At 35.0% G+C, this 27,138-nt stretch overlaps 1 protein-coding gene across 3 annotated transcripts in view; it reads left to right on the top strand.

Moving 5' to 3' along the window:
- The window catches only part of Fstl5 (follistatin like 5), a 527,925-nt gene extending 501,267 nt beyond the window's left edge, over positions 1-26,658 (top strand). For 2 of the 3 annotated variants that reach the window (XM_028754930.1, XM_028754929.1), the window contains one exon: positions 24,124-24,826. In XM_028754930.1, the coding sequence (XP_028610763.1) occupies positions 24,124-24,826 (703 nt within the window). Of the gene's footprint in view, positions 1-24,123 lie in introns of all 3 variants that reach the window. The other variant, XM_028754928.1, reaches the window with a different exon arrangement.
- Positions 26,659-27,138: the final 480 nt, after the last annotated feature.

The following is a 27,138-nucleotide window of genomic DNA, read 5'->3' as shown; positions in this document are numbered from 1 at the left end:
GCCTTTAAATACAATTATACTAAACTACTTCACTCAAGCTGCTGGAAACTTTTCCCCATCCCAGACCTAAACTTCAAACAGCTTAGAGTAGTTGCTTCTACAAAATATGGTGTTAACCAATGACCTGTATCTTCAGAAGACACTTAGATAGTATTTTGAAAAAATATTAACCTTTTATTTATGAGACAAAGCAATTACTTAAACACTAAGAAATGGTCTTCCTAAAGTGTGTTAAATTCAAAGAAGAATTTTGTGATATTTTCTGAGAGATGGACACAACTGTCTTATTATATTAAGCACGATTACCCAGATACTGGAAGATAAATATTGTATGATTTCTTTTATATATCGATCCGATATTTTAATTTCTGGGAATGTGTGTATTTTACATGTGGGAGGGCGTGGTTCTGAAACTACAAAGTAGACCATGAGGGCAAAATGGTAGTTGTTACAGGAAGGAGGGAGGAGAAAATAGAGGGTTAAAGTATGTAGGATAAAAAGCAGAGAAAGGGCTCCCAGTGTGGGACCAGAACATCAGCAAAAGGGAAACAGGAGGATGGGGGGGCGCAGGGGGGGGAGAAAAGAGGAACAGAACAAAGCATGCATGAAAATACCCTGGAAGAACTTTAATCTGTATACTAATGTGAAAAACGGCTTCTTTATAAAATAAAGAAATGTTCTCACTTTATGGGTGATCTGGTTGGGTTTTTCAGGTTTATTTAATCCTTGTTTCTACACAGCCTCAATCTGCTAAGGCAAAGTGTAAAATACTAGAACGAGTCAAGCCCTGTCTACTGCCTTAGGCATCCTTCAAATTGACTTGGCTCAGCTGCTGTTGTGACTACGCACAGCTGACATCAGTTTCCCCAGAGAACAGGAGTTTAATTCTGCCCTGGATCTGTCCTGTTATCCTGTGATGAAAGGCTCACTGCCAGTAGCAGAGTGAATGTAACCTACTGTCGGCCTAAAAGAGTAGTCTTCTTGTTTGAAGGAAGTGAATGCAAATAAAAGTATCATGCAGGAAAAAAAAAGAAGAAGAAAAAACTGCATAGACTCAGTGTGAAGATAATGTGCATTATTTTTCCTCGTCTTATTGTATTTTCTTTTGTTCTGCTGGCTGTCATGTTTTGGAGACATGGTCTTTTTAAAAGTGAAAACAGAGGAGGGTGTGTTGATATGGGGGAGAAAAGAGGTGACAGTGGAAGGGGAGGCCAGAATCAGTGAAGGGAGGGGAAACTGTGGTTGGGACATATTGTATGAGAGAAAAATCTATTTTCAGTTAAGAAAAGAAAAAATGATTCAAAACTGTTGGTGGATAGACAATGTTTCTGAGACAGAGCATGAAGCATTTTACTAGAAATAATTCTTGGCATGGTTTTTTCAGACAGCATTTTCTGGAAGTCTTTAAAGGAGGATTATCACATTTTACAGTGAGCTGAATGCTGTTTTTATTTCATTTTTACTAGCCAAGACATGAGCTTGGAAAACAACTTGCCATACAAGAGAGGTGGTGATTACCCAATATGCTTTTGAAATCTGTTTCTTGTAAAGAAATAGAATTTTGAGCCTCATCAATTTTTAAACACAAAGGAAGTACTTGACATACTGTAGTGAAAAAAAGTTATAGTCGCTCATTATTAATTCACAGATCAGCTGTTCAAGCAAAATTGTTTCTGAATTTATAGCAAACTAAAAGGAGCATAAAAATTATTTCTTCCTTGTGGTTTCCATAAACAGCTTTAGCAGGTACTAGGTAATAAGAGCAATATAAATGCCTCTCCAAATAGATAAGTGGAGCTGTGATCGGGCTGGAATGCATGCAATGTTTGCAGACCACCAGGCCGTTCCAAGACAGTATTCTGGCTTCTCCCATACACTTTTTTTCCTAAGCAAGAAATGTGGCATGTTCTATTATTACCTACTTCTGAAAAATAAAACAAATTCTCTAAGGAGCTTTGAAGAGTAGCATATAGGGATCCTACAGGGATGCTTAAATCATGTCTCTTGTTGTTGCTATTAGTACACAGTCTGTTTGAAGAAACCAAGGCCAAGTTAAACAGGCTGCTCTAAGGCCTACTGTGGATACCTAGCTACTCAGATATGTGTTGGTATTTTCAATGTGCACATTAGACCCTAGAAATACTACCCTCTCCGCCTTTATTTTTTTTCCTAAGTTACTTACAGTTTTCAACAGTCTCAGGCAATATAAATAATAATAAAAAGCTCTGAATTTATTAATTTCGTTAACCCAAGAGGAAAAGCTAAATGTTCATGGTCAGACATCTGAAGAACTTCTATAGACTATTCATAGCAGTAATAAAAAGTGTTCTTAAAAGTTGGCACCAACCATAACCGTCACTTTGCAGATGGATGTAGGATCCGGAGTTGTAAGCCAGCTTGTGCTACAGTGCTAATTCGAAACAGTCTGGAGCTCTGAGGCTTTGTCAAATAGAGACAAGGGACAAGTTTGTAGCTCAGTGGTGGAATTTATTGTGTAAGATATAAGTTCAATATCCTGTATTGCACAAAAAAGCTTTTCTTTCTAAAAGATTTTTTTTGCTTTTTGTTTTACATTCATTCACATATTATTTGGTGTGCATGGACATGGGCCAAGGTGTGTGTGTGTGTGTGTGTGTGTGTGTGTGTGTGTGTGTGTGTGTGTAGCTTGTCAGAGTAGTATCCTTTTACCATGTGAGTTAAAGGAACTGAATCATCTGAATTGGCAGCACATACCTTCACTCTCTGAGACTTCTTGCTAGTCCTTTCATAAGCTGTTTTGAGACAATCTACTGAGTATTTTATGTTTAACATTTGAGCTGCTCTAAATAACTCAATATAAGAATAATTTATAAACATTAATCAAGAATTAAAAATTTAAAGTGTACGATATGAAATCAGGTGCTATAAGATCTCCAAAGAAAACACCACCAGTGGATAAAGCTACAGTATATTAAAAGTTCCTTGCTCATTTGACTGAAAAGGCTAAATAATCCAGGTAAGTCATCTGCAAACTGTAGACCCAGGAAAACTAGTTTGCAGGCCTCAGAATTAGAAAACTAGTGTTGTAGCTCTGATCCAGCTCTGAAGGCTGAAGAGTTAGAAACAAGACTTAGGACAGCAGACACTATAATTAGGGCAACATGCTGATGTTACATGATAAGAAAGTAAGAAATAATGAAGTTATTTAAAATTACTTGTTTGCATTGATTCATAACAAAGAGAGAAGGAATCTAAGATTATATTTTTCATGTCTATGTGGCCATATAAACATGGTTGATATTTCTAGATGTCTACAGGGCAACATGATAGATACATGTGATAGACAATATGTGTATATGCATATGTAACATATATATACACATATACATATTACATATAATAATGTAATATGTATTATATATATATATACCTTTATAAAACTATGGGTTGTCATTGCTTTTGGTAATTCAGCTACCCAAAATGTGAATTTTGTAGGTGACAAGATCATGGTGTATTGTTAAAACACTGAATATGCATAGAAGCTTTATCCCATATTCTAGATGTCTTCTTCCTTTCTCTACTGGATAAAACTTGATCAATTTCTTAATGTGTTTATAAAGGGACAGAGTTTTGAACCCTTTCATCGCATGTTGATTTTGAAAAATGAGGTAATTTTTAGTTTCATTTCTGTTGTAGTAAAAATACCCTGACAAAAAGAAAAATTTAGGAGAGAATACTCAAAATTCCAAGTTACAGTCTATTGCAAGGAATTCAGGATAAGAACTGTAAACAGGAACTTACTTCATATCCACAGTCAAGAACAGAGAGAAATAAATGTGTATGTGCCCTCTTTATTGTGGTCAGCTCAATGTCTCAAAACTCAGGACACAATGACTAGGGATTAGGGTCATTCACAATGGTATAATCTTTCCCACATCATTTAATTAAAATAGGCCTAAGTCCAACTCAATGTAGACAATGCTACATAAAAATTCTCTTACCATCTTATTTTAGTTGGTGTTAACTTGACAATTAAAGCTAACTACTGTAAGTTCTCAAAGTAGTTCCTTAGTAGTCTTAAGATCCTGTTTGTTCAGTGGAATCATTGTTGTGTCTACTCATTGGACATTGTTGTGTCTTACCTCATAGGTAAGCAGAATAGAATGTCATGGAAAAGGAAATGATCTCTGCCACTGTGCCACTGTTCAGTGTCACCTTATTGGGACCCTCATTTAAAGCATGCATTATGGTTTTATAGCTAGACTGTGAGTGTGAAGAAGTGGGACAGGGAGTGCTTTCCTTCTCACTGCAGGGTCAGGTATGGATCAGAATTGTGAATGAAGCTGATGGTCAATGCCAAAGAGTCTTTATTGGAGGTAGTGCTTCAATTTCAAGAGGCTGCTTAGGATACTAGACCTTCACCTTCTGCCTTCAGAAGTATTTTGTTGGTTTGTTTTCTGGTAACACCTTCCCTTTTCCTCCTGTATTTCAAAATCATCTATACTCAAAGAATGATGATCAAAAAGTACATATCATTGACAGAAAACCTAAGTGTAGTCTATATACAGGAAAATAAATATATATGGTTTAGAGAGAAAAGCTAATTTTGAATAAAGCATACAGAGGTCATAAGGCAAGGAAAACACATGCAGAGTGATTACAGAGTGATGTGTCTCCAAGACAGCTGGTAATCCACAGCAAATGAAGCTCTGTAATTCCCTCTTCTGAAAGATTATGTGTGCAACATAAGTTATTCTGAAATTCCTGCATAAGCCCTGCAAAGTAATGGAGCAGAGTGTCTCGGGATATTTGAAAGCTGTTAGAGAAGCTGATGAGCTTCTCTTTTTTGGAGCTCAATGTTGAAAAAAAAACTGTTCTACAGATAAGCCTACCCAAGGCTCTGCTCTCAAGGTGCTTAGAGACGAGCTTAAGTAAACAGGTGTACACTATACCTTTCACTTGTGCAATTCAAGAATTCTGTATGCTCTTAGAATATCTTGCCTCTCTTGTTCCTGACCCACACTTTGAAACTCTTGGCTGTATTTATTGAGAAAGACTTTCATATTCTCCAAGAGTATCTGGATAGTTTTCCATCAACTTGACAAAAAATAAAGTCATTTCAGAGGTGGGAACATCAGTTGGAAAAATGGCTCTATAAGATCTGGCTGTGGGCAATCCTGTAGAACATTTTTATATTGGTGATTGATAGGATACACTCCAGCCAATTGTGGGTGATGCTATCACTAGGCTTATTATCCTTGGATCTAGAAAATGCTAATTGGCGTGCCATTATGAATATACCTGTGAGCAGCACTCCTCCATGGCTCTTGCACTGGGTCCTGCTCTTTTTGAGTTCTTGTCCTTACTTCCTTCAAAATGAACAATGACTTGGAAATGGAAGCTGAAATAAACTCTTTCTTCCCTAAGTTGCTTTGATCATAGTGTTTTATCACAGCAATACTAACTCAAACTTAGACAAAGAATAAGCATAATCCATTCCCCATGGTAGCTTGTACCTAATAAAATATTGGGTACACACATTAAAGAAGGCATAGATTCATGGATAGCTTAATATAATTTATGCAATTAATTTGTATAAGTTAGTACATGCAAGACACTTGAATAATTTAATGTGGTCTTCAAAAACCCTCTATGAGAGATCACTCAGGTGATACAGTTTTACAGAAGGGAAATATAGATCCTGCAAAATGTAAATTTAGCACTTGGTGAGATCTGAAAGCAGACATCCCAACCCTGGGCCCATATTTTCAGTCTTTATCTGCAAAATTCTCAGGAGTAGTCAGTGATAGATTTCTAGCCTCCAGTAAAGTTTTGGAACAGACTACAATGAAAAAGAAAATTAAAGGTCAGGAAGAATGTAAGTTATTAAATGAGTCATAAATAGCACCTCTATGTAACTGAAGCTATCAGATGTTGAGAAAAGTGATAAGAATCTCAATAATGTTTGAGATGAAGCTGACAAAAACTGGGTCATCACCATGGCTTAACTGATTTTTTGTATGTGCTAAAATTTTCACTGCAAAACTATAATGCAACACTTTGGGGAGGGTCAGGATTAGGCAGTGAACCTCTGCCTTATGCATAGAATTAAATGAGGGAGTGAGCTCTTCTTTGTCCTTCTAACTTCCCACCATGTGAAGAAGACTCACCAAGAAGCTATCAGCAAACAACACATACTTCTGCTTCCCTCCCATGCCTCCCCCCACCCCGATTTCACAGCCTCGAGAGTGCTGTCCTTCATAAACTACCCAGTCACTAGTGTACTGTCATGGCAACAGAGATGAAGGCAAGGACAAAAATCTTAAGAAGAAACAAAGCAGTAATAGGAAATGCTTTTAAGGAAGCACACTCTTTCAATGATAATAACATGAAGACATTAAAGGGACTGGAATGAAGGGTCAGTGTCCTCCTCAGTTCTCTGAAGTGTTTGATACATCAATTGAATAATACACCAAGCCTTTCCTACTTATGAGTAAACTGAGTGGTGATCCACATTCACATGAGGCTATACATTTTTTCTCTTAGAATACTAATCATGAGGATATTTATTGCTATATATGAGTGGTTCTCAACCTTCCTAATGCTGCTACCTTTTAATATAGTTTCTCGTGTTGTGGTTCTTCCCAATCATAAAATTAACTTCATTGCTACTTAATAACTATAATTTTGCTACTGTTATAAATCATAGTGTAAATATTCGACATGCAGGATATCTGAGCTATGATCTATGTAAAAGGATTGCAAGACACAGGTTGTAATAGATCATGATACTAAAGGAAACTATTAACCCTCTATGTATTGATATTAACGGGTTGATATGGAAAACACCATCAAAACATTTGAATGGTTACATGTAAATACTGCCTCAAATATTTAAATATGTAATGTAGAAATATTTCCTTATGGATATAAATTTATGAATTACACAAATTGGCAGTATATCATATCCTGCCCACTATAGACGTAAATTAAAAATAATGTCAAAAGTAATTAGCAGCTAGTGTTCTGAAGTGCTTTATTTGTTGTATTATTTTGGTACATATCTCTTTGGTATAATCAACAATATAACATTATTCTAAAAATAGGTAGGAGAGCCATGAAATTAAGCATGAGAGAAAACAAAGTAAGGCGGAATGGTACTGTTACTTCTTTCCGTGCATCAATCTTTAACAGAAAAGTTATCTAAATTCTAGAAAAGAATAAGCTACTCATTGATATTTTAAGTTTTTGTAATTACAATGTATTTTCTTGGTATTTTTATCATTTTTCTTAATGATAATAGTTTTAAGGCATTAAGTACCTGCAATATATCAGACATTATACACATAATTCCTAATTATTGTTGATTATACATTATTAAAAAAAAATTGAAGAATCATTTGGAGAGGCACAGAAAAAAACTAAAGTTCCAATAGCCCTTTCAAAGTTTGAGACAAGAACTCAAAAGCAACCTGACTCTAAAGCACACTTTTTCAGTGTCTGAGTACATACACATCAGTAACCCAGGTCAAAATATTCTCTTTGAGCTTTAAAATCCATTTCCCGTAATGGACAGAGATACCAAGTCATTGATAAAGCCATATTGAGGACAAAATGAGATGCCAATTGAAAGCACTTCAACTTGTGGCATATATATTTTTTATTTTCATTTGTATGTTATTCTGTTTGGTTTGTGAGCCTATTCTTTCATGACTGAGTAATCACTTCAGTCCTATATGTTATTCTTAAGTCTTTGATATACTAATTTTTCTTGAATACCAATGCTTGTCATACTTTTATATTAAATTCAATTAGTGAATATTAGACAGACATTTAATTGAATGTATATCTCTGTTTTATGAAGTATAATATGGGTCAGAACACCTATGGGGTGTTTCTAGAATTCAAAAATGACCTCTGAATTTACAACTAAATCACACAGAAATATCTAGAAGAATACATAGCACCAAGACATGGCAGACATAGGGGAATTTTATTCATGCATTAAAATGTGTGTATTCTTTACTCTTTCCAAACAAATACATGTTTAATTGAATTGACAACCTTTATCTTGTTTCAATGCCTATTGATTTTAACAATCTTCTATGGGATATTTTCCTTCTCTTTAAAATTCTCTATAATAAATGTAAAGATGGTTCAAACATATGCTCAGTATCCAATTCTTTATTATAAACCCTCACTGTCTTTACTTAAGCATAAGATGAATTTTGAAAACAAATTAGTAATAGAGTAAATACATAAGCAGTCTGGAAGACTCTCCTGGGAACTGAACAAAGAAAATAGGCATGCTGTTGATGAATAATTTCAATATTGGTAAGTTAGAATAAGCTTGCTGAAACTATTAGTGGAACATCTAAAATTTGAAGATGTTTATGAAGCTCATTACTTTAAAGTAAGCCTTCTTTGTTTTTAAATAAAAACAAGCAGTGTTAATTTTATAAAGATAAGAGTCTTGAGTATAAATGCTTAGAGAACAGAAAACTAGAGAGCAGAAAGCAGAAATGCTTTTCCCAGGTGGTAAAGAGTTCAAAGCTCTTGTTATCTTGAATCAATGGGTTGATTTTCATCTATACTAAATGATTACTAGTAGTTTCTAGACATTTCAAATAACATTTTGATGTTTCAGAAAAATATGGCACTGAAAAAAGTTTGCATACTAGACTGGAAAAATTGATTTTAAGTCTATGATATTAAAGCCCTTTGAAAGACGGTAGTTATACCCATGAAATAGGTCTTAATTTGCCCAGTTCAAAGGGTGCATTCCTCAGGTACCAGTGATATATAGAAAGATAACAAAAGGAAGCATCGTAGTCTGAGGAAAAGATCAGGTTACAAATCTTTTCCTAACATAAATGAAGCTTACCTGTTACACTAAGAGTCTACAAAATAATGCTGTACAAACTGTAAAAGCTCTAAATAAATTATGAAAAACAAACAAACAAAAAGATGCTGTTTCAAAGTAACAATGTCTTAATGAACCAGTATGAAGTTTATTTATTTAGCATCTTTTAGCAAGGAGTCAAAAAGTAAAAAGAAAAATTAACATTGACAATTCAGGCTATTATTTTTAATTTTTTTTGGCTTAAAATACTTTTATTTGAGAAATATTTTTGTTTTATTTATTATATTTTTTAAATATTTATTGTTTATTTTACTAATTTTTTACATTGCAAATGTTATCCTCCTTCCCAATTTCCCCTCCGCAAACACACTATTTCACTCCCCCTCCCTCTGCTTTTATGAGGGTGCTCCCCACCCACCCACCCACCCACTATCCTAGCATTCCCCTATGCTGCAGCATCTAGCATTCATAGGACCAAGGGCTTCCTCTGTCATTGATGAGAGATAATGAAAAATATTTAAAAACATGTTTTGTGCAAGATGTTTTGTATGGTTTGTAAACATATTCATTTTGCTTTGAAAATTATGTTTTCCGAACACTACATTTGAATGTACCTGTGTTTTCTATTTATTCTCCTGGTCAGAAATGTGAGCTCCATCTATAAACTAGGCTTCTTCAGAAGCAGACTGCTTTTTGTCTGCTTTTAATTGAATTGATGCACAGTCTTAATTTATGTGTGTGTTTCATACTTCAAAATATTTTAAGTAAAATCTAAGATAAAATCAAGTAATAATATGGAAATATTAATCAATTTTAGATACAAGCAAAGGACACAAATTCTAAATTTTAGAAAATGAATTATCTACTTCTTGAATAGCAGCAAAAATTTCCTTCTAAGTGAAATACAACCAATTACAGCTCATTGTTGTGAACACTATGTATTCTTCACCCTTCATATTAGTGTGATTATTTAGACATGGAGGATCCTAAAATTTTTTTATTCTCAGATTATTCTGAGATTTAGCTAGCACAATCACCATTATACAAATAGGAATTAAATACATGACATTACAGTCTTTGGGAAGACATACAGCATTAATATCAGGAAACTTTGGGATTTCTATTCTACATTCATTCCGATAATATTTCACACATTTCCCTATTGTATCATATGGAAAATTAAAAGGAGTCACCAGGGAAAAGGCTACTGAATTCAGGAAGAGCCATTTCTAAGCAGAGTTAAAAGTTCACTTCCTTACACTTTGTTGCTTTCTTCCTTCTTCAGTTTGTCTGTTCAGTTCAGTCTCTGCAAATATCCATCTTTTCCAATATTTCAGTAACAGCACACAGAATTTTAAATGGAATTTAGGCATCAGATTGCATGTAGTAAGTTTAAAAGTGAAACTTCCCCCAAAGGTCTTTAAAAATTAGAATCCAGATAGATATTTAGGTTAATTTAGATTAATGAAAGGATGAATTTCAAGGCAAATACTTAAAAATTAAGTGTCCTGGAATTGACAGGGAAAGTACATTCACAACACCATAAGAAGACAGTTACCTAAACAGGACCCAAGTAATGCCAACAAGAATAGAAAAATTGTATGGCCCCACCTCTAAACATGCAACTACAGGCAACTAAGGACTACACAGAGAGGAAAGATTAGACTACCAGGGGAATGAGCCCCCTGACAGTGTTTAATTCCAAATAATCATTCCTGAAATCATGTACATACAAAAAAAACTAAATAGATGCAGTGAATGGTACTTACGCATTTCTTCATCTAGACATATGTGTAACAATTACTAAGAAAAGGAAACCTCAAACTTGAGAAACATTGATAGCGATTGGATGAATTAAGGTGAAGGAGAGAAATGATGTAATTATGTTTTAATTTTAAAGTTTTGAACATGTATGCAATTTAATAAAAATGAATACTAGTAAACCCTGAACTATATTCCTGGCTTATTTTACAGGAGGATATCATTAGGAGGAAAATGTTTTTATTTCACTAGAATTCTTTGTTAATGTGCCATATTCCCATAAGACCCAAAAAGGCAAGCATTTGCTATTCATGATTCTTTTGTTTAATTCTCCTATGGCAATCCTTTCATGCTCTTACAGATGGGAGCACATTGTACCCATCCTCAGTTTAGTAGTAGCTGTCATCCCTTTTAACTACACTATTAGCTCATCAGTCTCATCACCTCCCTGCTCATTGATTGTACAAATAATCTTTGTATTTACAAATAATTTAGTTTAATATGTAAACATACCATGATGCTTACAATTAATTCAACATGTTTCTATCTGAATGCAAGGCTTTGTATAAATAAACCATCTTATTAAAGCATCATGAATAGTTCCTACATATATGTCCATGACTTTTAATGGACTTGAAGTGTAAAATGATGTTGACCAATTATAGAAGCTACTGAAGTTTTATTTAAAACTAAGAGACACTTATATTTCTATGTATATTGATCATCTGTCCGTAACTTTCTTCATAGAGTCTTATCAAAGACATACACTGTGTTCATGAATGAAGCCTATAAAACTGAAACAAATACATACACAAACAAACAAACAAAAAAGTAAAGTAAACTTGATTCAGTCTCTGAACATGGCTAATTTTCTCTTCACTTCATGCATGTATTTGCTTATTTTATTTATAAAAGTTTAAGTATACTCTTCACACAATAATATTCTATATTTATGTAAAATTTCAAAAAAGTTAATGTAAAAATTTTTGTTAACAACAATTTAACAGAGTATATTATAATACATCACATGGCTATATAAACACTTTGTAAATATTCATGTAACTTTGTGCATTAGATTGCTATCAAAATTTCTCAATTGTACATAATGGTGTTATGAATTTTTTTACAGACACTTTTATGCATATTTATCATTATTTCTTCAGGGGAGTTAACAGAGTAATGAATTATTATCACAAGGCATGTAAACATGACAAAGACTCTTCATGATAATTACTTCTTATTGTCTACACACATTAAATGTGTCAGTAGCAGTGTAGAATCTTTAACACATATTATGAATTTTGTATATAAAATTAATTTCTCATGTATTGAATTTTATTCAGCTGACAAATCATAAGATAGGCTAGAAACACACACACACATACACACACACACAAAGAGAGAGAGAGAGAGAGAGAGAGAGAGAGAGAGAGAGAGAATGAGAGAGAGAGATCCCTACTATAACTCATCATCTGGATATGGATGGATTCCAGGGCTTTATTAGTGCTAGGGAGCTAAGGAGAAACTTTAACACTGAAGTATATCAACAATAAAGAAATTTTTCTACATTTAGATACTTATATGCAGTAACCAAATCATTCAGAAATGTATATAGTAATAACCATAAATATCCTCTTATGTCTCTGAAGTATGTAAAGAACTTTTATCTTCAGAGCAAAGATCATTCAATAATAATTATTGATTGATATTTGAGATCAATTATTGCAGAAACATTGCCTGAATACCTTAAATTTTAAAATATTCCTTTCAGTGTAGGAAGTACTCATTTAAAAAACCAACAGCTGGGGCTGGAGAGATGGCTCTGTATTTAAGAGGACTTACTGCTCTAGAAAAGGCTCCAAGTTTACTGAAGTGCACCCACACAGCACCTACATAGGACCACACAATTAACTGTAGCTCCAATTCAAGGGAATCCAATGTCTTCTTTTGTTCTCCACTAGCCTCTGTACAAATGTAGTAGACATGTATACACACAGGCACACATAGAATCACACACAATATTTAAATAATAAATATTAAAATAACATATGAATACCTGTCTCAGTCTTACACATTATCACTTTTATAGCTTTAGTGTAGAGTTTCACTGGCATATAGTCATGCATTTCTCTATTATTGGGTCATTAGTTAAAAACAAACCACATCCTAATGAAGCCATTGAATCAATGACTATTCTTGTGCATGTGAGCACACTGGGATGGGTATGGCCCTCATGCCTCACTGGACAACGACAGGGGGACCTTAGCCATTACCAAGTTCCCTTCAATTACTGGAGGTCAGTCCTCTAAGCCCGCCTTCACAAGATTAGAATTGCCACAGCCCTTCTATAATTAGGGAAGAGAGGAGTTGTCAGGGGCAGCCCTGCTTACACACTGAAGGCCTAAAATCAGCCATAGGCCAAATATCAGCAATAGGCCTGTCATACATGTGTATTAACACCAAGTCTTGGGTCTCTGGAAAAACATTGAAACAGATGGCTATAAGCTCTCTGTATATATCTGTAAATAGGAAGCTTTTGTGGAAATTTACCAGCCTGAGTAGATAGACCTTGTAAATAGGTAGCCTTGGCAGATAATACCAACTCAGATAAGGACAAGTGAATCATAAGCAGAGTCATAGTGACCGGTCCCCTGAACCTTCACCCAGCTGATACCCTATTCTGAAAGATATCTCTACTCCTCCTGAACAACCATGCTCTGGTGTCATCCCCTTCCCCATGTCCTTCCTTTTTGTGTTTATAACCCCTGTGTGAATAAGTAAAAATTATGATTTGATAAAAAAATTTTAAAAAAAGTCAAAAAAGAGTGATTATTGTTTTACTAAAGCAGATGTCAATTTTACTTTTACAAGAATATACTGAAATATTTTCCAGAAAGCCTACAATTATTTTACTTTTAAAAATGTATCTGAGAGCATCAGTCTACCCATCTTCTGATGTTACTGCTGACACATTCACGAGCTTTTGTCATTGACTTACATTCACCTAACTGTGTATCAAATTTAAATGTTAATCTTATAGGTGGTTAATGTCTTTCTATGGAAGTCTACTTGTAGACTGAATCACTTTACTTTTCATTTCTCCCTAGTTAATAATGTAGATGAACTTTGATACTTTCCTGTCAAAATTTCTCTCAATTTTTCTATGTTCCCTGAACATGATTTGTTAATATAACCATACTCACTAAGACTTATCAATTATATTTGCAGAATATTGGTGTTTGTTTAATGACATCTCAGATTAACCATTGTCTGATTATTTACCATGTAGCTAATTACCTAACACAGTATACATATTGCTTATATTTTGTCTATTACATTAAGTAACACAATATTTAATTTAGTTTAAGACACATGACATTGATATACTTCTGAATAATTTATTCTAGCAGTATTTTTCATTTACATAAAATATATTGATATATTTCAGATTTTATGAGTAAATTATATATGTACATATCTAAGTACATGCCTTTTGCATAGATATAGTAATTAATCTATTTTCTAAAATGAACAAATTAATTTTTATAAGAGAAGATGGTCTTATCTGGCATCAATGGGAGGAGAGGCCCTTGTTCCTGTGAAGGCTAGATGCCCAACATAGAATACTAGGGTAGTGAGGCAGGAGTAGGTGGTGGATGGGTTAACATGCTCATACAAGGGGGTTTTCAGAGGGGAAACCAGGAAGGGGGATAGCATTTGAAATGTAAATAAATAAAATAACCAAAGAAAATAAAAGAGAAAATAATGTGAAGATGATTTTTTTAAATTCTTGTTGTGATGTTACATTATATTTATATAAAGGAAAATATAATCCTAATAATGTGTCTTATATATTTTCATTTAATGGAAACACATTCTGGAGATGTTCTATGTAAATTTATTTCAGTTGTATAACTTTTCACAGGAGAATATAGCATGTTTGTCATGTATTAGTCACTTAACAACTTGGTATTTGTGTGGCTTTATTCAGCTGAAAGGGCTGAATTCTGGCTGAGTTCAGAAAGGATATAGGAGTGAGAGAGTATCATTCTTTATGTGGCTTTATTCCCAAGTTGATGAAAGATGACATCTTGTTGGTTTGACCAATAAGAAGCCTGACTAAAATGTATAGTAAATAATTAGACCACAGTATATTGCCCCTACTCTCAGCCCATTATCCATGGATTTATGAATGAGCACCTGATTCTTCAGATCAGAGTTCAAAGATCTGTACAAAATACAAATCTGCATGTAACTCCATCTTTCCAGCTGTTGCATCTGGCATGCAACAGCTTTATTAATGTAGTCCCCATGTTCCTTCACTATCCTATCCTTGTGGCCAGATTTCCATTTCCTGCAAACAATTGATACCTCTCTCTCTCTCTCTCTCTCTCTCTCTCTCTCTCTCTCTCTCTCTCTCTCTCTCTCTCTCCCCTAATTGCAAATTACCCCTTTACTTCTGGGATGCAGAATAATATAGAGACTTCAGAAGAATCCTAGTACAATGGAAATGTGATTTAGTAGTCAACACATGAATATCGCATGGTTAAAAAACAGCATATTGTGTCTTGGAAAGCATCTCTCTTTTAATCCTGTCTTATTTACATTTTTTCACTCTTACAGTGATTCTGGTTGCTCATGACATATACTTTTCTTTTCACTTGATATTTATTACTATGTGGTCCTGTGTTAATTCGGTTGGTTTCAATATTTTTTTTTAATCTCTGTTGCTGTCTCTTCATCTTGCAAATGTGTGGTAGCTGTGGGTTGCTTGGTAGAATGTGCTTTTAAATTCCTAACTATTGTTGCCAGAGGGTCCTATCACAAATATATAGGCATAATCTACAAGAGGGCAGTTTTTGAGAGGGTCCACAGGAAGGACAAAAATCTCAGTCTGCCATGAAGTTTGGTGAAATCTCTGAGCATTGAAGGCAGAGAAAAAGGATAGGCCCTTGCAAGTTGTCTGCTACAGGGCTAAGGATGAAAAATGGGCATTGGAAATGGAGGTCAAGAAGGTATTTGATGATTCCCTGTAGGAGTCACAGGCCAGTATAGCCAGTGGTTCCTAAGCTCTTAACAAATTAAAAAGAAGTGAAGCAAAGGTTTTAATACCTGAGAGACAGTGTATGATATACATGACGTGCATAGAATTTCTAATGGTGATTTTCACATAGATTAAGCTACTCACTAAAATTCAAGAAACACACTCTAAATTAAATCATTTGTTTATCTCTTCATGTCTCTTGGATTAACCACATTGCCAACAGAATAACAACTGAATAATAGGGACAGTAAACAAAGAACAGTATCAAAAACATATTCTATTTCTTTTTAAACAAAGGCATATAAAGACCAAAATTAAAGAGGAAATAACAGAAGTGGGATCTAGCCTATGAGATTTTAGTAATATCCCTACTAAAGTGAGAAATGATAGGACACTATTTACTTTCAGCATTTTCTAGACTATGTTTCAAAACTAGAAATCTTCCTAATGTCATTATATGTCAAAACATCATGTTGCTCAGAGTCTGTCTTCGTATTAGTTAGAAAACATTAGTCAGTGTGACAATTCTAGTTCTTGGTATCAATTTCTCAAAACTTTGAACACAGCCACACCTGATATAATATAATTCTTATTCATATGGACAAAATTCTGATTCAACCTAAATCTCATGCTTTGGCAGGAACATAATTTATGTTTTGTCTTACATGGGCAAGTCTTAGGTAATAGAAATTATTAAAAGAAAGAAATTCCCAACTAGTGGATGGTGGCTCATGTTACATTCATGGCTTGCGTCCATGAAGAATGTCAGTGGTGAAGGATAGAAGATATCTTTCCAGTGGCAATTTATAGCAATGCCTTGGTTGTTATCTTTGTATACCTAGATCCTAATATCATCCACAATATTCTCTGTTAGAAAAAATACCTCAATAACACCAGTATCTATTTCTGATGCCAATATTTGTGCAAAATCTAGTTCACCATCATCAGTAGGCCATCTCATCAGTAAGTCCTTTAGGAAATGGTTCAGGGATAGCCTGGCAAGGCAGAGATGTGTACCACAGTCCTAGCTATTTCAGAGGTTAAGGCAAAATGATTATTTGAGTGCAGAAGTCAGATACTGCCTTGAATAGCTTAATGAGACACTGTACTGAATATAAACAAAAAAATGGAGTGAATCATTTACTAGTTTGTAGCGTGAGAAATTTAGAGGTCAGGTAAGATATAAATTGAGTATTCCTCATGTAGATATAAATGAGAGTGAAAACGCAGACAGGATTCCAACTGTTACTCTGATATCCAATTATGGAACAATATATCTGCATGTGCTAGTTCATTTGCTATTGTTGTAACAGAATACACAAGGAAGTCCAATTTATAAATATAATACTTTTAATACACTGTCTTGGAAGCTGAAAGCTCAAAACTTAGCTGTCCCAATAGTTTGTTTTTGGGTGTCCATTCACCTTTATGTAATCCAAGTAGGGATGAGAATTCAAGGCTTAGCATCAGAACAGGAAGTCAAGAGCCTAGAAATTCCACAATTCCATCTGAGAACACTGTTGTTAAGTCTTCAATCCCTTATACACTTCAAACTGAGGACTAAGCTTTCCATCATGAATTCCTGGGGAACAACTAGTATCTGAACCATAGCCAGAACATTAGGTGACAAAGTACTTTTCATTTTAGCACAGTGGCGATGGTAGCTGAAAAGAAAAGTCGATCCCAAGTTTGTCTTTGGTTTTACATCATGGTTTATGGTACATTGTCACAAATAAAATTATGCATATACATGAGACACTAGAATAGAAGTGAAACCAGAGAGTGGGACATAGGGACTAATGGGTGACGAGGTAAAGAGTGAATGACTCGGGAGTATAGTTATGGTGGAAATGTGTCTGACACAACTGTGTACTTACTTCTAAGGGTCATTGTATAACAGTGTCATGCACAATAATCATACATGATGAAAATTAAAATAAAAAATAACATAAAGCAATAACAATGACAAAAATCCTCTTTACCTACTTGGAGAGTAGGAAATAGATGCATGGAGCATAAAGTTACAGAGCAAATGCTGTTTGTTCAGCTCCTGCAGGAAAACATTCTCCTCCAGATTGCAATGCTGCTGGTTTTATGTTTGGTAATATAAACACTTCTTCCTTCCTCAAAGTAACCTGAAACAGTGTCCTCTTACTGCCAATGTGGAAAATGAAACTTATGAAAGAGAAGACTCTGTGGAAGATCATATTTCCATAGGATCTAATACAGCCCTTTGAGCGCTTTGACCATTGAACCCGACGGCTCCATTGCTTACAAAGAGTATGAAGATATGATAGCCACGAGGTGCACCTGTCGTTAGCATGGGGTCTGCTATGAGCCTGTCTGGCAGAGCAATGCTGTGGGCCTTAGAGTGCCTGGGCAGAGAGAGCGTCATGTGACCAATCTCTCCGTGCCACTCAGTGCACATTATATGTGGGGGGGAGTGTGTTCATGAGCATGTAGTGTACAGTATCCATAGATGTAAAGGACACACTGGCTGTTTCTGTAACCCAAGTGAAATGTAGCTCATTTGGAGATCTTTTTCTTCCCACGAGTGTGGTTTTCAATGGACAGATTTATTAGCATAAGTCTTGAGTGGAAATGGAGCTGTGAATACTTCAGAGTGCTGAAGTGTTCAGTCAAAGTGAACAGTCAAAATTGTTTCAGGAAACTAATCCAGTCTGGAAAGAAGGCCCTGCTTCCTTGCAGCCAACAGGATTCCAGGACACAGCTAAAGCACAGAAAGTCACTTAAAGTAGGGACATTTTTTTCTTTTACAAGTTCCAAATCAACTGTATTGACTAGACACACTGGAAGGAAAAAGAAAGAAATAAAAAAATAGAAAAAGAAAAATAGAACTCATTATATTAAATATGACCAACCCACATGGAGCTATTCAGGCCAAATAATAATTTCCAGTCGAAATATGATATTGAGAGTACATTTTAAAGCTTTTGCTATAGCTTTCTATCCTAATATTTTTACAAATGTTAGACAAACCAGTGCCCTGCAGGATTTTATGAAGATAAACATGCATGAAAGTTGTGTCTCCTAAGTATTAATCACTGCCTAATGAACAGTCAGAGCCTTCTGAATATCAGGCTGTTCTAAAATGAAGTTTTATTTAGAAACTTCACTTCCTCACCAATAAAGCAGTGGTATGAACTGAAGGTACACTCCAACATCTGCTTTATTGGCTCAGTTGCTCAATCTTAAATCATAGTTTGAGTTTCAGATGATTACTGTTTTATTATTGTTGTGGGGTTCCTTATCTTCAACCAGACTATTTTTTTAAGCTATGGAAAAGAAGCCAAGGCAGATCTCCGAAAACATGGGTGCATCTTTTACTATCACAGTTGAAATAGTTCAGGTGAACGGTGAGTTTGGCTAATTCTCATTTTCAAGTGCACCCCATTGGCCAAAGGGACTGGAGGACTTGACAGTATTAGCGGAGCTTAAATGCCAAGACTTGGTTGGAATATTGCTTTCATTAAATGAGTGCGCTATTGCTTTTCCTCTGAGCTCATGTACAATTTATATCAGAAAAACATATTTGTCATCCTAATTTCTAATTTCATGAATGGGATGCTTCTATTCCAACTGATTAATAATCATTATTCATTAATAGAAAGACAATATGACTTATTTGACAAAGAATGGTGTTGTTTATTAAGAAAAAATTAACATGGATAGCAAAACCTATGATTCTATATTTTTGATTCTGAGTTATGAAAATCTGTGTATCACTTAGCTTTTGAAAAATTTTATTTTATATTAGTGAGAAAAGATTTAAAGAACACAATATATTTCCGCATTGGATATTATTAAGAACATTGAGGAGTCTGATTAGCATATGAATGTTTTTTATTTCTTCAGCACTCACATTTTATCTATAATGTATATTTATTCAAAGACCACAGATTTGGGGTTCATGGCACATGAAGAATAATGAAACCAAAACCAAATCAGAAATGGTGGCTATAATTTAGAAATACATTACAAATATTGTTTCAATTATACTACACAGGGATAGTAATAGTTGCTATGTTAAAAGCAGTAAACAGAATATGTAAGCATTAATCACTAGTAAATCTCAACTTACTATTGTCTTAAAATTTCTAGACTTATTAAAATTAGGAAGACTTGATCTTCAATATAGCTATAATGTCTTCTCCAATACACATTTGCAAAGCTGTTGAAATGAGTTTCTATGTATTTAAGTCTTTGATATAAAACTTAAAGTTATGTATGATATAAGAAATGCAGAAACAGTCATAATTTTATGCATGTCATAGTAAACCTTTGCACTAAATTATTCCTTCCCATCCATTATACATGCTTCTGATTTCTGAAATACTTTAAATATAGTAAACTTATATATTTATTAATGATACATGATCAATGTAGTGATTTGAGATTATAATAAGATATTTATGGAATTATTTTTGTATTATATGTGGAAATAATTTTTATTTATGTAAGTAAAATTCCTGTGATTATTACTATACAGAAAATAAAGTACACTGTGATATAATTACTTATAGTTATGTTTAATTTATTATTTTCTGTTAGGAGCCGATTCCTAGCAGAAAGCAGCTATCATCTTTACAGCCATCTCAAACCATATACCCTGACAAGAGACTTGTTTTCAACAGCCTATAACAGCCGAGCACACTCTGATAAACATCTTGTTTTTCTCACATATCTTGTTTTGCTGTTTAGTGCCCCCAGCTGCAAGGTGCAAGTGGTATCCACGGCTGTAAGGCATGTGGCATAGTGCCGTCAGCTGTGTTCCCCTGCTTGGCCACTAGGGCAAGGCACGTGGAAAAGCATATAAATACCCAGGATTTCCTTTCAATAAAAAAAGAGTCTTGATCAGATCTCCTATCTTGTCTCCATTCTTTGCGTCTCTTGCCCCTCCATCCCCACTCTCTCTCTTGCTAGACCCTGATGCTCAGGCCAGGACAAAGTGGCCCCCAAACATAGGACAGAACGGGCCAGTACAGAGTGGCACCTCAAAGTTGGAGCTCCAGTAAGTGGGATACAGTGAAAAACACCTCAGGGATTGGAAATGTGCACCCTCACTCCTGCGCTGGAGACCCTGTTGACTGACCTGAACAGCCATTACATAGTGGCACCTCAACGTTGGAGCTCCAGTAAGCGGGATACAGTGAAGGACACCCCGAGAATTGAAAGCGAGCATCCTCACCCCTGCACTGCAGAACCTGTTGACTGACAGAGCAGGCCCAGACAATTTTCTTTAAGTGAAATATAATTACTTCATTTCCTTTCTCTCTCCTTTCTTCTACCCATTCAATATTTGCTTTCCACCTCAGTGACTCCTGTGAACTTAACAGCCTCTTCTTTAACCATTCTTGTTACATATGCATATAACAAATAAACATAAATCAACCTGCAGAGTTCATTTAGTCTTGCCTGTGTACACATATTTCTAGGGTTGATAACTTGGTTTTGGATAATCAGGCAGGATGCTCATCTCAGGGGACTACTTATTCTCTCTTTCTCAATACTTGTTATTTGCTTGTAGATCTAATTTAGGGATAGGCACAGTGAAATTTCCTCATCTATGCTAGGATGTGAACTTGTTTTGGAATGGTTTTCCGAACTTTTAGGGGCAGCCATGCTATATAAATGTCATGGGTGTTCCTAGTCTATCAAAGGTAGAAGACACAGTCTCAAAGAAAGAATACTCCCTGGTCCTCTAGCTCTTGCAATCTTTCTCCTCCTCCCTTGGGATGACCTCTGAGCCTTAGATGTAAGAATTGTAGGGACACTCTAGAGTCAGTTGTTCTTTGCAATTTTATTTGATATGCTTTTCTATAATGATATATTTCTGTTGCAAAAACACGTTTATAACAAATTTATTTAATGAGAGATGAGATTTTCACTTATCTCTTGTGTGTAAGGATTTATAAGAGTTAAAAATTATACTAGTATAGGAAAGTGGTCCTGCTCTAAGATCCATGACTTAAGTACTCACATGTTTCTCCTGTGAATTGTGACTTAAGCCCAATTAGACCTCTGCTGGTTACCATAACTATATTAAGCACCACTATTGCATTTCTGATATCTTGCTATGGTGGTTATTGCGATGTTTCATAAACACCATAACTAAGTTGGATTGTTGGTTGTTTTCCTTCCTTGGCTTGCACGTCATTTTCCATTTCTTTGAAAGTTATCCATCAGTAAGGAAATTTTTGGTCAGTTATAGCTCAAATCTTCTGATTCAGTATAGAAAAAGCTTGGTGTCTTCAGAAATAGGAATTTAGTTTCAATTTCTGGCAGACACCCAAGTGTAATAGCAATAGGTTCATTGGTTTTAGTGCTTTTAGATTCTCTGAACCAAAATTTTGGAAGAACAAGGTTTAAGGGTTGTACTAGAGAGCCTATGATTTTTTAAGAAGCATTATCATTTCAAATAGCATAACTTCATATATATGGGGTCCCTCTGCCGTTAAGATTCTTCATTCTTTCCCATAATTCAACTATAGGAATCCTCAACTTCAGCTCAATATATAGGGGTAAGTATCTGCTTCTGCTTCGGCCAGCTGCTTATAGGGCCTCTCAGAAGACAGCCATGCCAACCACCCATCTTTAAGCAGATTATAGAATTAGTAATAGTGCCAGGCCTTGGTTTACACACCTCCACATGAGATGTATCCCAGTCTTGTCTTTATTTTTGTCCCTGAAGTTCTTTTAGATAGGAACAGCTGTGGGTCAGAAATTGTGACTGTGAGTTAGTAACCCTGTCTCTCCTTTTCAGGCCCTTTCTATCTACTGGAGTTGAACTCTTCAAGTTCCCTCTCTCTAATGTTGGGCACTTTGGTTAAGGTCATGCCCACTGAGTCCTTAGACTCTCTTACCTCCAAGGTCTCTGGTACTTTCCATAGGGTCCTCCCACCTCCTAACTCCTGATGTTGCTTATCTCCATTCATTCTCTTGGCCCTCTGGGCTTCTCTCCTGTACTGACCCCATACCTCACAGGATGATATTGTCTAGTTCTATCCATTTGTCTGCAAAATTGATAATATCCTCATGTTAAATTCTTGAATAGTATTCCATTGCATAAATGAACTACATTTTTTTAATCCATTTTTTTTTTTTTTTGGTTAAAGGACATTTGGGTTGTTTACAGCCTTATTTTTTTCTTTCATCTTAATGCAATACAATCTTGTATTTTTTTCACATATGAGCAAGGAACAGTAATTTTCTTACCTTTAATTGATAAGGTTTTCAAACTGTCAAAAAATTATTCTATAAATATTAATAATAGTACCAAAAATGAATGCTGATTTTTATGCTATAATTTTATTTTAATAGTCTCTCTCTCTGTGTCTCTCACTGTCTCTCTGTCTCTCATTCTTTCTCTGTGTTTCTCTCTGTCTCTGTTCTACTGCCTCTGTCTTTTTCTGTCTCTCTGTCTCTCTGGCACTGTCTTTGTCTCTTTCTGTCTTTCTGTTTCCCTTTGTTTCTCTCTCCATGTCTCTTCTGTCTCTCTGACCTCTTCCCTCTTGCATCTGGTTTTGAGACAGAGTCCTCATGGACTATCTTAGGCCTGCCTAGACCTGGTAATCCTCAATTCTAGGCATAGGAATGTTGACAAACTGGTGTGAACCACTATACTACTACCATATTTTTTCTTTTATTTAATTGATTAAAACATGTGTATCAAAATATATTTGTACTTTGTTCAAGGGTCCTTAAAGTTTTCACCTAGAGTGATTAACAATTTAACAATTTAAGCAGAGAAAATTAAACTATTTAAAAAATAGTATATTTTCCATATTTCTTAATTACTCAATATAAGAACCAATACAATGAACTTATAAAATCAAAATGAGGGAAATTTAAAGATGGTGAAGTGAAAAAAATTTAAACATAACATGTTAAATAATACAAAAATCAAAGGATCAGTTTAGTAAGGCAATCATAACATGTAATACATATAATATTGTATGCCAAAAGTAAAAATATGCACATATAAAATAATCTCTCCAAATATTTTTAGTAAGTAAACAAATTTTTATTACACAAAGAATGCAAATGAAATACATAAAGTTATATATACCTATGTAAATGCACAAATTACTATTTTTCAAACCTGTTATTATTGCTGGGCTTAGTTCAGTTAACTAATTTTACCAGTATTCCCTCTAGAGATATAAAAGCAAAATTTCATGTTAAAAGTAAAATTGGTTGTTTATATTAACTAGTGCCATTACTTTAAATTATTTTCCTTTCTTCATTAGGATGGATGTAAAGAGTGATTAAACAACCTTGAGAAAGGATCAGAACATGACATCAGAAAGTTTAATTTAACATGAGTGTTACATAGAAAATTTTTACCATAGCAGTCAAGGCCCTGCCATGGGGCAGACCTTGTTTCTGTCTGTCGTGTATGTATTTGTGGAACAACTCTGTAGTTTCCTTTCTAACCTTGCTTTTATCATTTCAGATTTGGATTTATTCTTCATAAAGATGAATCTGCACTACACAAAATTGATCTTGAAACCATGTCCTACATCAAAACAATTAACCTGAAGGACTCAAAGTGCATTCCTCTGTCCTTGGCATACACTCATCTGGGAGGATACTATTTCATTAGCTGCAAGCCTGACATCACTGGAGCCATTCCACCACAGCTTGTGGTAGACAGTGTGACTGACTCTGTCATTGGCTTCAACAGTGATGTGACGGGCACTCCTTACATCTCTCCAGATGGACACTATCTTGTTAGTGTTAATGACGTGAAAGGTCTTGTCAGAGTCCAATACATCACCATCCGAGGAGAAATCCTGGATGCTTTTGAAATCCACACCAACCTGCACATATCTGACCTGGCCTTCCAGCCCTCCTTCACAGAAGCCCACCAGTACAACATCTATGGCAGCTCAAGCCAGCAAACAGATGTACTCTTTGTGGAGCTTTCCTCTGGGAAGGTCAAGATGATCAAAAGCCTCAAAGAACCTCTCAAGACAGAAGACTGGCCCTGGAGCCAGAAAAACAGGCATATCCAAGGCAGTGGCCTGTTTGGACAATACCTGATGACACCCTCCAAAGATTCTCTCTTCATCCTGGATGGTCGCCTTAATAAGTTAAACTGTGAGATCACCGAGGTTCAGAAAGGAAATACAGTTATTTGGGTTGGGGATGCCTAAAGAGCCCTATTACCTATTTACAGAAGAAGAGTCTTACAGTACATTGCACTTGATCCATATTTAAATTACAACTTAACTTTTCCAAATTTATATCCTAGTCAAACCACTCTCTGTTTGTTCAAATAAGCTAGCTTTTTTTTTTTTACAATGATATTGGCTGGTTAGAAACATTTCATACAATATTTAATTAGAAGTTACAGCACTAGCAAGAATCAAACATGTAGATCTATTTTAAACCAATGAAATGAGATTTAAAATTCTTTAAAAAAAATTATACTGCAGGGAATTTCAGATGACCTAAGCATCATGTCATTCTTTAAGGTATTTTTTCCTCTGTCATTTTGCTATGCTTAAATCAGAAATAAAAGGTCGTGTCAAACCTTAAAATTCTTAATTCAAAATACTCTGGTCCCGTCCACTGTTTAAAATCTTTTGTGCCTTGAAGGAAATGTCATGGGAGAAAAAAAGGAAGGCTAAACTCTGCATATTGGACAACCTCATAGCAATGAATCTACTGTCATTAAGAAATGTTTATACCTTGCGCCAAATCCTGCCTTCAGGCATTTGTTTGACCTTCAATGAAATGTCATGCAAAGGCATAATTTGGCCTTGGGCTGTATACAGATGAGAAGCTATCCAACATTCACTGTACTATGTGCATTGTGCTATAGAAAATGGACAGTAATGGAGAAAAATATGTATGGTAAAAATGTTTGCAATGTATTGTGTACACGTTTTGCTTTCATTCACTAGAGTGCATTATATTATTGGTGTATGATTATCTGGGAATTCAACTGCTTACAGAAGGTTTCCTTCTTTAGTATCAGGTTTGATTCTTTTATGTAGCCTAGTGTTGCATAAGTCAGGAACTCTTTCAGTTCTGGAAAAGGAGCATGACTGTGTCTGTACAGAAAGAACTACTTGTAGGGAAACTGACAGTGAGACAAAGCTGAAACAACTCTCTGTAGTGCAGTGGCCTACATCCTCTTCAGACAACATTCATTGGTTGATCCAAAGAAGATGAATGGTTTTTAGCAGAAAACAGTAAGGTGAGCCCACAGTGGAGAGTGGAAGGTGAACTCCACTGCTTTTGCTATTTAAATGTTATCTAGTAAACAAGCCTATCTTTAAATAATGGCCAAGATGACTTCTGCATATTCTAAAGCACCTTTAGTCTAACTATGTGCTCTAGCTGTGACCCAACAGAGTCTCTTGAGATATATTAGAGAAGTAAAAATTACTGCCTTTATCCTTTTCCTAAGTGAGAAAATAGGAAATCAGTATAAATAGATTAATACCAATAAGTTTGGTTATTGGAATAGGAGAAAACAATCCAGGTATAAGGGAATAGCATACATGGTTTGAGAATCTTTTCTACTTATTTTTCTTCTTATTGTTACTAACACTGGTGACGAACTATTGAAGTAATGTCCATTTGCTGAAGGTAATCAAATAAGATCTTTTTTTAGATACAAATTTTATTCAAGTTTAAATTGTGTAAAACTGCATAGAAACTTGGAATTTTATAGTGTGCACTCTCTTTTGTGTATATAGCACCATGGGCTGTGTGATAATAGATTTCTTCGTAGCTTAAGGAAACATTAAGGGAAATAAATTTAATAAACTACAAAAATCAGCTTAAGTTTTTACTGATTGAGTCTGTTTTCCTCTTAGTAACTTCCTTCCCTGGAAACATGAATCATGCAGTGTCTTTTTGTTAATGATTTGGTGTAAGTCTATCCTGTACCTGTACATCTTCTTTTAGAAGCTTTTATCATGTGGATGCTGTCTGTTGTCATTGCTTGATAAAAGAATAAACCTCTTATGTTTTATTTCTCGTGTGCTCAGAAATGATTTCATGTTCATGACATTTTATGCCTCTATAGGCTTCAGAAATAATCTGGTGCTTCACATAATTGTAAAAATGATGGTGAGGCAGTGCATTGAAAAAAAGTGAAGGGAGGCCAATCAAGTGATTGACACTATACTCAGGTATTGGAGAACCAAGTGTATGTAGGCTTGACTGTTTAGAGCAAGGGACTTTTAATGGCAATAACCACATGTTTGTACCTTGCTCTAGAGCTGCAGAGGAGGTTTTATGCAACAAACAGTTTACCAGATCACAAGATAAGCAGTTATATTGTGTGTGAGGTTTGCACAAGCAGGGAACTTGACAGAAGACTGGTGTGTTTTAACCTCCATGAATAGAGTTGGGGAAGTAAAATGCTAGTCAAACCTAAAATGCTTCAGCAAGTACCAGATATAGAAATTTCTGCATTGTCTTGTCCTGTGCACCTTCAACATTCAGTGTT

This window comes from Grammomys surdaster, unplaced genomic scaffold (genome assembly GCF_004785775.1).
Source record: "Grammomys surdaster isolate TR1022 unplaced genomic scaffold, NIH_TR_1.0 126039, whole genome shotgun sequence".
In the NCBI taxonomy this organism is placed as follows: domain Eukaryota; kingdom Metazoa; phylum Chordata; class Mammalia; order Rodentia; family Muridae; genus Grammomys; species Grammomys surdaster.
This window is presented reverse-complemented; position numbering and strand designations above follow the sequence as displayed.